We start from the raw sequence: 15,663 nt of genomic DNA, 5'->3' as shown, positions 1-15,663 counted from the left end.
GCATAAAATTACTTTTTCTTGCTTTGAGAATGCAGCAACCACAATGTGTCTCTTGTGGTGATCTGAAACATCTGACAGGCAAACCCTGCATGGCATTGATGTGCACAGTTCTTTGAACCTGTAATGGAAGACTTAAGCTCCCAGAGCAAAGTGCAAGGAAAACAGTTATATGTCACCTCTCCTCTTTCACATTCAATAATACTATCAAAATATGAGTGAAGTGGACTCTAAAGCACCAGGATTTGCTAGAAAATCTGTCTCTATGCATTAGAAATTTTTTGTTGTAAACTAAAGCTGACTGGTTTTTCAGTAGATTAGTATTAAGCAACTTACTGCTTGGTGAGGCATTTTTAAAACGCTTTTGAAAGCTGTAAAAATACAATTTTTAGCATGTATTTTTAATGTGAAAAGCTCAGCTCCTGTACTTTTCCCTTAAAAACATCTCTAAAAGAAATGTGTGCATACATATTGAATAAAAGCGGAGGTATTGTGTAAGATTTCTGACTGGTTTAGGGAATCATAATGTGGTTTTTCCTCTGAGCTTTTTAGTAGCATGTAGCGTTTGCTTTTACAAAGTAGAACAACTGGGAAATATAATGATACCTTTCTGGGGGAAAAAGAATGGTGTGGCTTTTTGGTGTCTTGTTTTTCCCTGTTCTCTTTTTTTATTATACTTCTCCCCCTCTCTCTTTCTGCACAGGGTGGGTATTCTGCTCCCTCCTTCTCTCCCTGGCAGGGCTCATTCCAGGGCATCCCTCGGACTGTTCCACCGCACCGCAGACAGAGTGAGTCTGTACCTCTCACTCATCTCCCTCACCGTGTTCCAGTAGAAGCTTCCCCTTTGCACGCACTGTTCATCTCGTAGTATCCTCCTTTCTCAGGCAGATTTACAGGCATACACAATAGTCTGTGGCTAACCAAAATGCTTCCTTCAGCCAGTGTATAAGCTACAACTTACAGCTCTATAACAGTTATTAAACGCTGATTTAATTCAGCAGTTCTTCAGGCAAACCTGAGTAGGCCCTTTTTTCCAGTCTTGTCTTAACATAAATCTTGCTTGCTGCATTTTCCCTTTCCTTTTTCATGGCTGTAATATACCATCCTGTTTGTGTATGTGTTCTGTTTGCTCCTAAGTCTGCATGTGTACAAATGTGGATGTATTTACATAAATACATTGTGGATGTACATAATATTGGTGAGAAGGTGTCATTTTGATTGCCTCTTATGAGTTTTCTTAACTTTTCAGAATGGCTTCCCTGAAACTTAATTTTATTCTGCCCCCGCCCCCCCAGAGTATTTGTTGTAAAAAGGCTTCTAATACATTGAAGTGGCTGTTGCAAAACTTGCATGATTTATTAACATTCCTTATGTGCTAGCTACAATGTGGGCTGATATTAGATGCATTTGTTATCTTGGCTTGGATCTGCAAAACAAAAGACAATTGCTGATTTTAAAACTGTATGCTTACGTAGACATAGAGAAATGGTAAGTCTTATTTTGTGCTTTGGTATTGCATTATAAACAGATAACTGTTCAAAGAAATATAACTAGTTCATAAAGCTAAAGTTATATTTTTAAAATGTACTGTAATTTGAGAATTACAGTGTGTTTGACTGCCTAGCAGAGCCCAAGAGTGTATTTGGACAAGAAATAAAGGAAAAAGTAGAATAATTTAAATGAAGTAAGATTTCCAGGGCCAATGGAGATCTGAAGAGTAAGCTGCACCTGGAAAACTAAGTTTATGTATATTTCAGATTGCAATAATCCTAACTTATTTCGATTACAAGAAAAAAAAATCTTGTGAAGTATTTTGTAAATTGTGTTTCAAATACTCTCTTGACGTTTCTGTGACAATGTTCATCTTAAAAACTCATCAGGAATGCACAGCCTGTTTCATAGGCTTTTTTCTCTATGCAATGGAGGGATGTGCTTCATTTTCCTGTTGTGTTTGATGTGGGACTCTGTGTGTGTGTGTAATGAACATAGAACCCCTAAAGCTGATCATCATGTCTTCTGTTTCTGGGTAGAGGGCCAGCAGTAGCACAGCCTGGCTTATTTTGCTGTCCTGTCAGGAGAGAGTCTGAGTTTAAAAAGATCAGTTTTAGACCTGAGAAGCATATAAATATCACAGTTTTGGGGCTTACTGATTGGAGACTCCGAATGGGAGGATGGTGTCTGAGCTGCCAGGTGTGTGCCTCTGCTGTCACATCATTCACATTGACTGCTTAACTGAAGATGACAACTTTGCTAATCACTTACTAGTTCTCTGAGCCCTCACCTCATTCCTCCACTAATGGCAGGGGCTTCTTATTCAGGGATTCTGTCGTAAGCTTCCATTCCTAAAGCAGGTTGGATTTTTTTTAGTGTATATCTTGTACATTAAATTCTATGAATTACTAGTAAAGGAAATGAAGTAGATGAAAACTGGCCTTTGGCTAATGAACCTAAACTATAATTAACCTATTGCTTAGGAAAATAGATGTTTCCTATAACGTGGTGTTCCTCGCCTTTTTCTTTAAGTCTCAGGTTTGCTCAAAAGATAAATACTGAGAATAAAAATACAGTGTAAATTACGAGGTTTCTTGGACATTTTTACTGACACTCTTGAAAAATCAATGATTCATTGCTGTGTGAAGAGTCCAATAAAGTAGAACATTACTGGAATTATCACTAGCATCCTTCTTTCCCCACATTACCTTTTCCCTTGGTCCAGTGGTTTTTGGTCTGCTGGTTTTTGAGCTAGTACACAACGCCAAATGTGGGGTTTTGAGGGAAGTGGTGAGCTGGGTATCACCACCAAGAATAGGAAAATAGCCTTGAAGTCAATGTTAAGTGTTCTTTTGAAATAATACAGAGAAGGTGATGGGAACACGAAGTAGTCTCGATTTCTGTTTGGCTGTGTTTTATGTCTGGAGATCTTGAAATTCAAGCATTTCTTCTGTAGCTTCTGGATCCTGAACCTAAAATAGCATCTGCGCTTGTGAATACTGCAAGTTTCATAACTATGTTGTTGATAGCTGATGGATACATAGATCACATACAAGCACTGTAGATTCCAAGGGTATAAATCTGTAAACTGTTCATATTTAGTTGTTTATATACTGTATAATGTTACTGTTGCTGTACAGGACAGGTAATATATCCCTGCTACATAATACCACAATACTATATCATATGCTTACAGTTCTTCTCTATTAGCACCAGTTACAATGTTAGCATACCTACTGCTTAACTTGTCCTATGAACTTACCGTATCACTGCAGTTTGTTAACACACTTCAGAATTGGATGTATGTTTTGGACTTTTAATGAGAATTAATTTTTAATACTTTCACATTTATTAACTTCATGTTGTTTCAACAGCCTTGGAAACAATTCAGCTTTTTGTATTTCATAAACATTTTCATAATAGTACATTGATTTTTGTCATTTTATGAACAAAATTACATGGGTTTTATTCCTATAATTTCTATATGTGACTTAAACTCAACTCTTATGTAATGGTCCTTTATTTTTTCTCTTGGTTATCGGATATAATTTGATGACATAGCAAACTTTCTTCAATATAGTTTAAAACTTTTGCATTTGTATTCTGGAGCTTTAATAAGGCAGCTCTAGAAACACAGCATTTAGAATACACATTGTCAATGAACCAATTATGAACTCTTGTTTTAATACAAGAATATTATACCACTTTTTCTAGGCCCCTAGCCCCAAGTGCTTCTCCACACAGAAATGCTGATGAAAACTGTTTTGTTACTCAAGCATTGCAGTTGTTCGCATCTCTGCTTACTGTGCACTTCATGAAAAAAGTATTTAGACGTTTTGTATGTAAACATTACAAATAAAGATAACGTAAGCAATTCTTGCAGGTGACACATAGCTTTTTATCACTAGCAAGAAAGCTGCTGTATGCACATTGACTATAAATCAGGTCCAGGTGTTGCTTTTTCATATTTTTTGGTTTTGTTTTTTGGTTGGTTGGTTTGTTTTTTTTAAACAAAGGTGTGTTGCTTAAGACTATGAAATGTTTCCAAACCTTTATTGACTGATTCAGGTTCTTTGTAGGGAGTACAAAGTGTTGGTGTTAGCAGCACAAAGTTGCTTTAGAACATTATCTTGGAAGTTCTGTGACTCATGTTAAGAGAGTGACAAATATTAAAAATGTCCTGGAATCATTACATTACTGTCCTTTATATGTAATTATTTTTGCTGTGAGAAATGAGTGTTCAGCTATATTAAGAAAGTCTTTTAAGAAAAACTCCTCCCAAGTTGGGTAGGTGCAGATTGGACTACAAGAGAAATGTCTCTTGTACCTAACTAAGTATATATTTGCAAACAAAACTTAATTTTACATATGGTCATATTTGTCTGTTTGTTGCACTTGTATCGGTATTTATGGATTAAATGCTTGCTTTGATGTAGTTATATATTACTTTCAGTAACTTTTCTTTGAGAAAGACAGTGTTTTTTCTTTAAGTTGGGGTTTCTATACAGACTATGCAGAAAAAAAATAATGCTATGCCATATTACTGATTATTTTACTACCCTCATGTGGTAATGAATGGTGGTTTAAAAAAAAAAAAAAAAGGGTTGTTTAGTATCATTACTTGAAGTCATACTCCATACTGTGGAATCCTATTTTACAATGTTGAAATATGGGTATAATATAGCTAGCTAAAAGGGAGAAGACAAAAAATCCAAAATGAAGGTATTGGTAAATGCTACAGATTTAAGGTGTGAAATCTTGATGTTTTCCAGAGGTAGAGAGAGCTTTCCAGTGTAGCCTTTCAATAAGGCTGTGTCTTCAAATGAAGACCTGTGAAATGACAGCTTATCCTGTGCCAAGGCAGTGAGATAAGGGATGTCAGAACTGATCAGAAAATGAACAATTTATGTAGCAGTTTGTGTCCCTTTCCACTTGCCCCCACCTCCAAAAAGAAACCATGGTAGTTTGGAGTCTCTTCAAGCTCATGAACGAGCTGCTAGGAAGATGGGTTATTAAACAGTATGGACAACACGATCAAAACATGTAATGCAGTGTATCCTATGACGTTGTTCATTGTTAGATATCTAACATGTATGTGCATGGATGAAAGTATTTTTTGATGTACGCAGTTGTAATCATACACGCAAATTGTAGTTACAGCTCTAAACCGTATTTGAAGTGTAAGGATTAACTGTGTTACAAGACTTGAAATTGCAAGAGCAAAGGTATTCTGTGCAGGTCTTGCGGTAAATATTATTTGTACTGCATTACTTAAACACTATTACTACCTTTGTTTCTGGAAGGTGGATTAAAAACTAGTAGGGGACATGGTAATTGCAATTTAAATGGTGAAAAGTTGCAGTTCTGTCATGGCAATTGCTCATTGTTTTGTCTTGGTCCTCTGACATCATTGTCCTTGTCTTTTTCTTGTCTCTGCTTTCCCATTATGCCATTGGCAAGGAGTTGAGAAGTTAGTCCATTACTTCTGTGATAAAGCGTGGTACAGTACAACTTCAGATTTCTTCCCATCTCCTCCTCACGCATTTTCACTGTTGTGTTGGGGTTTTTTTGTTTTGTTTGGTGGTTTTTTTCCTTATGCATGATGCATGTCTATCGGAGATGTGCATGCAGTTTTCGGATTTCTCATTGCTTCACTTCCCTTGTTCCTCAAAATACTGCAGGGATAAAATGCCTTTATTTCATTCTACAGAGGTATTAGGGTATCAAGATGGGGACTGAGGTTAGAGATACAGAATAACCAAAGCAAAACTGAAGGGAATTTTAAAGTAGTGATATTGCAATGAATGTCACTGTCATGACCACATTGATTTAACTTCTTTATCAGTATAACATACTCGTCTCAGTTTTCCAACATAAAGCTAGTACAATCTCAGTGGTTCAATAACTGTGTAATCCTCTTTGTGGATATGTTGTCATTTTTCTCTGGATGAGGTAACAGCCAGTTTTAGTTGAGATAAATAAGAAAAATCTCTTAAGCTGATGTGGTAGGGACCGTAATTTAGTAATTTTGATTGGTGCATCAATACATGCAAGTCTCTGAAGCTCTTTCTAGTACAGAAAAGTCTGTTTCTTTGTCGTGCAAAAAAGAGCATGTGCACAAAGCGTTTTGTCTAATGTACTTTCAATTTGGGGAGAACTAATTCAGTTACATTGTACTCAAAATGTTTTAGAGTCGAACTTTACATTTTAAGAGCATCCCAAAGGAATGCAGGTGTTTGTCCACCTGTATATTTTCCTTATGGGACAAAAATAGAAGTCTGGTTAGCATGACAGTCTGCACCAAGTCATGGTCTGTCCCACCCTGAAATATCAAAAGTGCACTCAAAGCAATGCAGATGACAAGCTTTTTTTTTTTTTTTTTTTTTTTTTTTTTTTTTTTTTTTTTTTAAGACTTCCATGAAATAAAATACTAGGCCTAGAAGGTGGAATGCTTCTTTATCTTTCTATTCCCCCTCCTTCTTGTGATAGAATTCACCAAGTACTAGTCCTTCTGCTGGCTGGGTTTTTTTTTTTTTTTTTTTGACTAATAACATGTCCATCATTTATTAAGACTTCCCTATTAAAATGAAAACTTGTGCATAAGGCAAAGATGTGAGCTGTGGAAGAAGATAATGCAGTTTTCAGTGTTAAATACCTTGTCAACTGTTACTTGCATAATTTGGAAGTGGTGTTTTTCTTTCTGTGTCATCTTGAATGTTAATACATGTAGCAACTTGAAGAGATTAAAAACTGTAATCGTGATAATTGGACAGACTTTGACTAAGTAGAAATACAAAATTAGAAAACAGTACAGTATTTAAAACAACTTAGCAAAGGTGGTACCAGAGCTTTAGTGTCCTCATAATTCTGAGCACGTAGCTGTTTTCTACCTTTGAATTGCTAACTTTCTGCATATTAAGCTGCTTAGACCTTTTTTGGTTATGAAGGATAACGAGGAAAATGTGTATTTGGCTATTTTTATATATAAAAATGCAAAATTGCCCAAATGGAAAAGCTCAAATATTACCTAGTTTTTGTCAAAAAGAACTCAAAATAGCATTATTAAAAGCTTGCTGCTTTGCTGTATTTCAGATGTTTTTGTGTTTAACTCAACTTTCCATACAAATTTAATTTCTTCTGTAATTTACAAATTTTTCATTTTGCTGATTAGTGTAACTAGGATTATTTGATATAAGGATAGGATTTGTAATGCTTAGATTCGATATTTATCTGTGTTTTTGAAGACTGGCATTTAGAAACCCTTTCTAGGTGAGGGGGAAAACTTTTGTGACAATTATTTTTACATATTAGAATCTGACACAATACTTTGCTATAAATGTACTGATTTTTGAATTCAAGTAGGATTAGAAAATTGGAATTATTTGTCGAAGTATTTTTATGGGAATCAGGTATATATGGCTTTGGTTTCTGCACTCATTTTTAGCAGTTTTGTTTTTGCAGGTGAGGTCGCAAACCAGTAAATCATTTTGGGTAACATCTGTCTGTAAGCTGGAAGGATAATGACTTCTGTAACCCATTACATAAACACTGAAAAAATGACAAAAATATCTGGAGGATTCTTTTTTTTTTTAAACCTGTAACTCTCTTAATATTGAAGTATTAATTGTGTTTAGTACTTCCTTCCTGTAGGATTGCTTGGTTAAGAAGGATTCACAAAGTTAAGCTAGTTTTGGTCACGTAAGGAATAATGTTTTGATACTCATTTGACACTGTTTTGAATGCTTTTTTTTTTTTTTTTTTTTTTCCTCCCTCTGTCCAAAACAATTGTGTTTAGACTGCTCAACATATTTGCACTTACCTGTATATCACTTGCTGATGTCACTGGTCCAGCTTAGATGTTGCCTTTACTTACAGGTAGAATCAGTATATTCTAAATGGAAAAACTGCTAGGAAATCAAAATTAGATTGAGAAACCTTGATATTTCTCTCATTACCTTTAAAATTTTTCTTGATGAGGAATTTTGAGGATTCAGTTTTCAGTTGTAATCCTGCCAGGGAAAAGATGAAAACCTTAAAGAATCCCAAGACATGCTATCGTCCCAGAAATGTAACAGGACTTTGGCATGCACAGCTATTATTACGTTCTTCCTGCTGATTCTGAGAGGAGCTAAAAAGACCAGACAAATAAACTTCATTCAGCAGTTATGAATAATTCAAGAGAGTGACTGAAGTGACATTTTTAGTCAAATCTCTTAAAGACAAACATTGCTTCTTTTTTACTGACTATATTTCACTCGTAAACAAATAAAAACCTGTTTACTATGTACATGCAATCTGTCAATTGGTAAGAACTTAAGTAGTTTAGGGATAAGACTAGCTTGTGGTAGTTCAGTTCCCCTCCTTCACAAAGAAAAGGAGAAAATTGTCCAAACCTGAAACTTGCTAAAACTATAGTTTAAGTTTTAATCTGTTTGGGGGTTTGCCATCAATTACAGAATTTTTAATAAATCTTCCAAGATCTGTATACAAGTTGCAGGTCTAGGATGTGTTTGTGAAGCTAGTGCACACATTAATCTTTAAAGTCTTTTTACAGGGAAGAGCAAAGAGAAAATAAAAATGACCCAGAAGAGGTACTGGCAATTCTCTTGTCTGATACATGTCTGATTAGATTGTATCTTCTGATAAAATGTAAAATCTTCATTAAGTTATCTTTGTCCCTTGGTTATCAGTGTAGTAGTATATGATCTCTAGCTTCACATGTACTCTGTTGTACTGCTTTGTAGGAAGACGGTTTCTTTATCAGCCCATTTGGAATCCATTCAAGAAAAACAGTTACCTAAGACTAATCAGTAGCCTAATTACAACATATCTGTATCAGATTTTCTGACCTCTGTAAGGCAAGGAAAATGCACTGTAAATTCATGTGGTCCATTAAACTCCTTTCCTGCCTGTACAGTATGGAACATTGATAAAAGGTTTGGGATAGCTAACTTGAGTGTGCAGTGATTAGAAATTAAAAGATGGATACAGTCTGGTAGCCATTGCATTTGTTTATTCAGCACTTCAGAGTTGATCAGTACTTGTGTGCAATTCTTACGCTGTCCTGCAGATTTAGGTGAAACCATCAATCATGCCTTTTTCATGATTCTTTTTTTAAGCTAATGGGTTTCTTTTTTGTCTTTGTGTTGTTATGTATTTCAGTGCTGGTATAATTTTTTCCACTTAAGTTACATGTCCCATGAACCATTCTGTTTTGCCAAAGTCAAAGTTTTGATTTTAAAAAAAAACAGATATACAGCCCTTATCAAGCATCCAGTCAGCGCACGTTGGATTCAGAGTGTTATTTGGTGCTTTCTTTGCTTAATATATTATTGTATTATTTTCTCTTTAACAGCCTCAAGTACTACAGCCTTCCAGCAGCCTTCCCAGTTCCACAGACCTCGCCCAGGGAAAACTAATAAAAATGCCACATATCGAGGCCCACAGTGAATATCCTAAACATGGTCTGCATGAAAATAGCAATCATCAGAATCAAAATGCTGCAGATGTGTCTCTCACAAATAGCCTGAATGATGTAAACTCTTTAATGAGCATACAGTTAAACATAAAAGATGAGAATGCATCATATTTGGAAAATTTGAAAAATCAAAATACTGAAGACCCTGGAGAGGTGGCTATTAATAAAGAAGGTACATTACCATCTCGTTCCTGTTTTCAGACCTCTACACGAGCTGATGCTAGAGGGGTGCAGACTGAATTAGCTGTGAAAGGTCAACCTTCATTCACAAATCAGGCTTCTCGGCCAAAGACTTTAAGAATCGCAAAGCCCCCAAATGCTTTAGTGCCTCCTACAATGGCCGTTCTCGCACGATCTGCAAATCATTCCGCTGCTTCCAAGGAACGTGAGCTACCATTAAGTAGTTCGACTCGGCTACAGCCAACATCTGGTCAGGATAACCTAAAGGGTAAACAGAGTCAGAAAGTGTCTAAACTTCGTCCACCAACTATGTCCTTTGCTAAATATAAGCAAGTGAGCAGTCAAAAACCCACACCAGTATCTCCAGAGCCTCAAAACACCTGTTTGAAGACTAACATCCCAAAGCCACCATTACAGAGAAAGGAAAATGTGCAGACACAGAATACCGGTTTGCATTCTGGGGATAGTTTGCCCTCTAATCGGCATTCCCGCCTCCCTAAACCAAAGACACACTGAGAACGTACCTACATCTCATTGAATGATGCCATACATTAAACTACTTCCTATGTTTTGACTGCCTTTGAGGCTGCTTTATCTACAGCCTGCAAATCCTGAGTGAATTATTAAAATAGCATCTTTCTTTAGTCTTTGCATACTCCATCCTGTGATGTTCTGAGGCTCATGTTATGAGCTGTGCAGCTTCTCTTGAGAGTGTTTTATTATATCGTAGGTCTGTATTAAAGATTGTATTGCCTGGTGGTCTTGGTAATTAAGCAAATACTGAAGTCTGTGGTGACCACGAATACCAGAATGCTGCACTATGTATTTCAGGATTGCAGAAATCATTTCTTACCTCTGTTTATTTGAGTTATTAGACAATGAAATTACTATTCGGTTTAACTTCTTGGTTCTGAGTACTCGTTAGGTTAGAGTGGTGGAAAATTAGACTTACTAGCAGATGTTTTATTGGCCATAATTCTGACTCTGTATTCCAGAGGCCTATGCAAAAATCCTTGTATTTATCATTATCTCAAGACTGACATATTTAATGTTATTTAATCTGATGGGTTGGGTGGGTTGTGTTGTTTTGTTTTGCTGTAATCTGAAGTTGCTCTGTTCTTTCTTTATCCCATTTTCACTGTTCACAGACAATAAGCAGATTTCACAGGGTGAAACGAATCTTCTCTCTTAAGCATCATCATTTGTTAAAAGATTGTGGTATGTTTTTATTGTGTTGAATAGACACATTACCGGGTAGAGTCTTGAAACGCAGTGCTAAGGATACTTGTGCAAAACCTTCTAATATAGGCTCTTATGAATTGGTAAGTAGGGAGCCTCTGGGAATAAGGGGTCCATAACACCTATGTCAAGGTTGCACAACATGCATTTTAATTAATATTTTTAAACTTTTATTGTACTACTTGTATTTATTGATTTATGTTTAATATTGAAGGACTCTGAAGTACCTGGCTTGAAATTTTGCACAAACTTTGCCATATATATAAGGATTTGAAACTATTTTACGGAATAAAACTTGTATAACAAAAGCAACTATTAAAAAACAGAAAAAAAAAAAAAAAAAAAGATAATTAACCCCACTACTTGCTTTGAGCAATCCTATTATGTCCTAATCCAGAGCTGGTACTCTTAAGAGTTTTTCAGAGATGTGTATTTTGGTTTTGTTTTTTTTGTAAATTTTTTTCTTTTTGTAATTTCTACAGAAGTGCACGATAACTGGGAAGGAGCTTTTTGGGGAAATAAAGCAAAAAAAACATTTTTCTGCTCTCTAGGAGAAGTATTTTTTCTGAAAGTGGTCTGGAAATATATGCCCATCATAGTGCAACTATGGGACTGTGACACGTGCTGTGAGTTAAATATATGCATATCCAGTGAAGCTTTCCAGAAACTTAATGTTATGTCGTATCTCCAATTCTTCCCTACTTTCCCATCACTGTCTTTTGGATGTTACGGATTGGGGTTTTTTTCCTGTTCTTTATTTCGTTTTAAAATCAGCAGCAAAAGGTTGTTACAATAACTTTGCTCAAAATCTGTTCCTGAACAGCATATAATGCCAGTAAAATGAAACATAGTAATAGTTTGTTCTAGGCTTTGGCCATAGGATATTGACATACTACCGTATTTTCTTTGAGAGAATTAAAGTAAATAGGTACAGACGCTTCATAAGTAAGTTCAATAATCAACTTCTATAACATAAGCCCTTTAACTAGGGATATCCTGATGGATACCTTAGTTGGATGGGAGAAGGAAAAAAATATAATAATTTCACCTGAATTTCTCAGTAACTAATTAACATCCAAGAAAGTTTTGGATTTGTCGCACTGTAAATTCTTTTAACTGACAATGAAGTAGAAAAATGAAAAGCTTGGGGTGGGAAATGGGTAGGGGGGTTCTATTTCAGAACTGCTATATCAATCTGAAATAAGAGACCTGCAGGACTTCCTGTTAACTGGGGCGAAGACAATGTAAGCAAGAAGTAACAAGGATAACGTTAATTGTTACAGTTGATATAGGATCAAAATAACTGCAATTCAAGATTGCTGTAACAATTATTCTCCAGGAAAAATTCTTTCCTTGAAAAGCGTTGAATTAGATGGCCTTCAGTGTAAAGCATTTACTTTTGATAAGAGAATAAAACTGAATTTTTATATTCCCCAAAACTAGCTCCTGGCAGCTAACTGTTTCTCAGGAGTTTAAAAACTGCTGAGGGAATGATCAGATTCCTGGTTCGTTTTCCGGTCCATATAGATTTCTATGGAAGGTGGTTTTTTAAGTTTACTTTCCTTGAAGAGAAGCTGATTTTATTTTCAGTTGTATATGATTTTGTGTAAAAAGATGATTTTCACTTAATGTTATTGACAGAGATATTTCACCGTGAGTTCTTTTGCTTCTTACTCTGGAGGTATCACCAGCCTGACTTAGTCATGTTAAAATTTTTATGTTTACATTTAAAAGTATAGATAGATAGATATCTGCACCTTTACTGAAAATTAAGGAATGAAGCAGAGATGATCAGGGTTTTCATAAAAAAGAAGATAGTTCTTAATTTTTTTTTTCCCCAGAAGAACAAAAATATATTTATTCTGTGGGGTTTTTTCTGTGTTAAAGGAGCATAAGTAGATTACATTCTTTGTTACAGCATTTCCCCATTTTGTTCTGACAGATTAGTGAGACATTGAGCTGGAGACAGCAGGATTTAATCACGGATGAGACAGATGCTAGTCTGAATTGTATTTTTATTCAGCTGCTAGCCTCGCATCCCTCTAAAGCCAACTACGTATTTTGGCTCTTCAGACTTTACCAGGGAAGGCTCTGTTGCATGTATAGTAAGTCCAGAGTATGAGCAAAGCCTGTCAGTAGATGGGCAACTGGAAGAGAAGTAGTGAAGTTTGAAGCTTCACTTCAGTGAAGGATGGGGGTTGAGGGGAGACAGATAAGAGGGCGCTGTGTAGAGCTTGTCAAATGGGATTAAGTAAGTATTTTCAGGTAATGTATCTACCTTATGGAAGGTGCAGATATATCATCAGTACTGGTGCGGATTATCCTAAATGCGTAAATTAAAGGATGCGATACCTTCAGGGTATTTTTAGGTTTCTAAAACTGGTTTATTGCCATTTTTTTGTTTTTGATTTCTCATTCTTTTGTGCAATATTCACAAAAGTATTAAACTACTGTTCAGTATGTGTGTACAGAGGCAATTACGCATTTTAACAAGTGAATAAACACAAAAGAAAAAACAGAATTGCACTTTAAATGAGCTTTATTGCTTGGAGTTGTGCCTAAAATAATCTAGATGCCTCCCGCTGTGTGTGGCTTTTGTTTGAAACCAATTTCCCTGCTAGTGTTGCTGTTTCCAAGGTATCTTCACATCACTTTCACAGAATCGATATGCACTCTAGCATGTTTAAAAATATTCATATAGTGTACTGAGTTTTTGTTGTGCAATGACTTTAATTTTACTGTGGAATTTTAACACTGATGATGCAGCCAGATGATTACCTTCCCCTTCCCTGAAGCTAGCACTTCCTACTGCCAATCTAGGCCGATGGCAAATCTTCCCTAGGACTAGCATAGCCCTTAAAGAATAATGTTCCCAGCATATGTTTTTGTTTGAGAAAAGAAGTGCAATATTATCTCTTAGACTTTCTCAAAATAATCACAAAGGCCCTGAAAATCCAAAACACACTGAATTGTTCATATAGTTCCGAAAAGAGTGGGTTCCTCGACTTCTCATAGCAGTGAGACTAGACATACCAACTAGACTGCATCATAGGTCAGTAAAGTTCATTTCATCCTTGATCTAAACGCTGATTTGTTGTAACGATGCTAGAAAACTGAATACCATGTGCGTGATTTACTTTGTTTGCATGTCACAACCATATGCACATTCTAAAATGTCATACTTGGGTAGGTTGCATGTTGGGGGGGGGAAGTATTTCTGGTTTTGCACAGTACATAATCCTCTTAGTATGGACATTTTCTTGCCATACAAATGGAAATCCATTCTTGAATTGGGCTTCTGTAGCTACTCCTTATCTCGTTATAGTGGCTTTTTCTGCGCAGAGTGGATTTAATACATGATCCTGGTGGTAGGTCTCAGTATAGTCATCGTACAACTACGCTATCAAGGAAATTCAGTCACTGTTGTGGTAAAGCTGCTCACTGCCTACTTAATTGTAAAAGCACCACAATAAAACCAATATAATTCCAGTGTCAGTGAAATTTTAAATTCAATACTAACTAAAACAAGAGGTACCCTTACTATCTGCTTTGTTGTTTTGGGGTTTTGACCCAGGCCAGAGTAAATACTGTATATTGGAATTTGCTTGTAAAGTTGATTAAAAAACCTGTATGTAAAAATTATTTCCTCAATGTTGCTCTAGTGAATAAAAATAAAAGTCATAATTCTAATAAGTGTCTGTTTCTCCTGACTGTTCACTTGTATGTTTTTTAAGTCATTGACTGTGTAGAATTATAGGATTGTAGACAGGAAATTTTGGGAGAGGGCGAGATTATGCTTATACCATGAGACTTTTTTATTAAAGAAAAAAGGGGAAAAAAAAAAATCATAGAAAAGCTAAACATTTTAATGTATTGTTTCCAGATGAACAAGGACTGATGTGGCTAGTTTTTAAAGGTGTGTTATTTCACCTATAGTGTGCAGTTGAGAAGAGTATTTCATAGAGTTTTCTTACGTAATCACTAGTTAAAATTATTATCATAAGAGAATACTTTGAGAAAGTTATTTCCCCACGGGAGTCCAAATCAATACAATGTATGCATACATGTAAACATTCATAAAAAGCTCCTAATTGTATACCAGTATTCTCCCCGTGGTTTATTATTCTTGAGAGAAAAGGAAATCTGCTCCACTAATTTCATCTGACCTGTTTCAGTAAATGGTAGTTCAAGGTTGAAATTTCAATCAAAATTGGAGGATTGGTAAAAGGAGAATCCTGTAGTTTGAAGTAAGAACACTTAAAAAATGCTGCAGACACTTGAAATCCTTAACCTAAGATCTTATTTTGAGCTTCAAGATGATCTTTGAAGACTTTCACAGGTTTTGGGGCTGGGGGGGAACTGCTGCATAGGGTTTCCAAGTTCAAACACGTTTTGGATACCTTCCTCAACTGAGGCCCAAAAAGGTATTGCATATTGTAGATCCTCCTGCCTTGTAGTTCTGCTGGATAAGTGTGCTCTTTGTTACTTGGTGGACCAGGCTGTGTTACAGTGATGTCTAATCCTATTGGTGTGATCATCAGATGTTAAACAGCTGATGCAATGACTACGTAAATAATGTTCCTAAAAGCTGTAATTCGCAGCTTCCCTGTCTTCCCTGCTCTCTCCCATCCAGAGGCAAAGGCCTTGTGGCAGTGATGAGCAATGTTCTGCTGACTGGACTGAGAGCAGTGGTCTCCTAACACTAGAGCAGATTGGCTTTATTGTCATTGGGCAGAATATTACATGTGAGGAGAAAGTGTTAGATTCTGAGAAATTTC

General features: G+C 36.0%; 1 protein-coding gene across 7 annotated transcripts in view; it reads left to right on the top strand.

Moving 5' to 3' along the window:
- The window catches only part of CCSER2 (coiled-coil serine rich protein 2), a 75,914-nt gene extending 61,336 nt beyond the window's left edge, over positions 1-14,578 (top strand). For 3 of the 7 annotated variants that reach the window (XM_030030024.2, XM_030030022.2, XM_030030023.2), the window contains one exon: positions 9,344-14,578. In XM_030030024.2, coding sequence (XP_029885884.1) covers positions 9,344-10,162 — 819 coding nt within the window. In that variant the 3' untranslated portion in view covers positions 10,163-14,578. Of the gene's footprint in view, positions 1-700; positions 786-5,448; positions 5,489-9,343 lie in introns of all 7 variants that reach the window. The other 4 variants (XM_030030025.1, XM_030030026.1, XM_030030028.1 and 1 more) reach the window with 2 other exon arrangements.
- Positions 14,579-15,663: the final 1,085 nt, after the last annotated feature.

The sequence above is a fragment of the Aquila chrysaetos genome, chromosome 11 (assembly GCF_900496995.4).
Source record: "Aquila chrysaetos chrysaetos chromosome 11, bAquChr1.4, whole genome shotgun sequence".
Lineage (NCBI taxonomy): Eukaryota > Metazoa > Chordata > Aves > Accipitriformes > Accipitridae > Aquila > Aquila chrysaetos.
The sequence above is the reverse complement of the archived record's forward strand: the minus strand, read 5'-3'. Positions and strand labels throughout refer to the sequence as shown.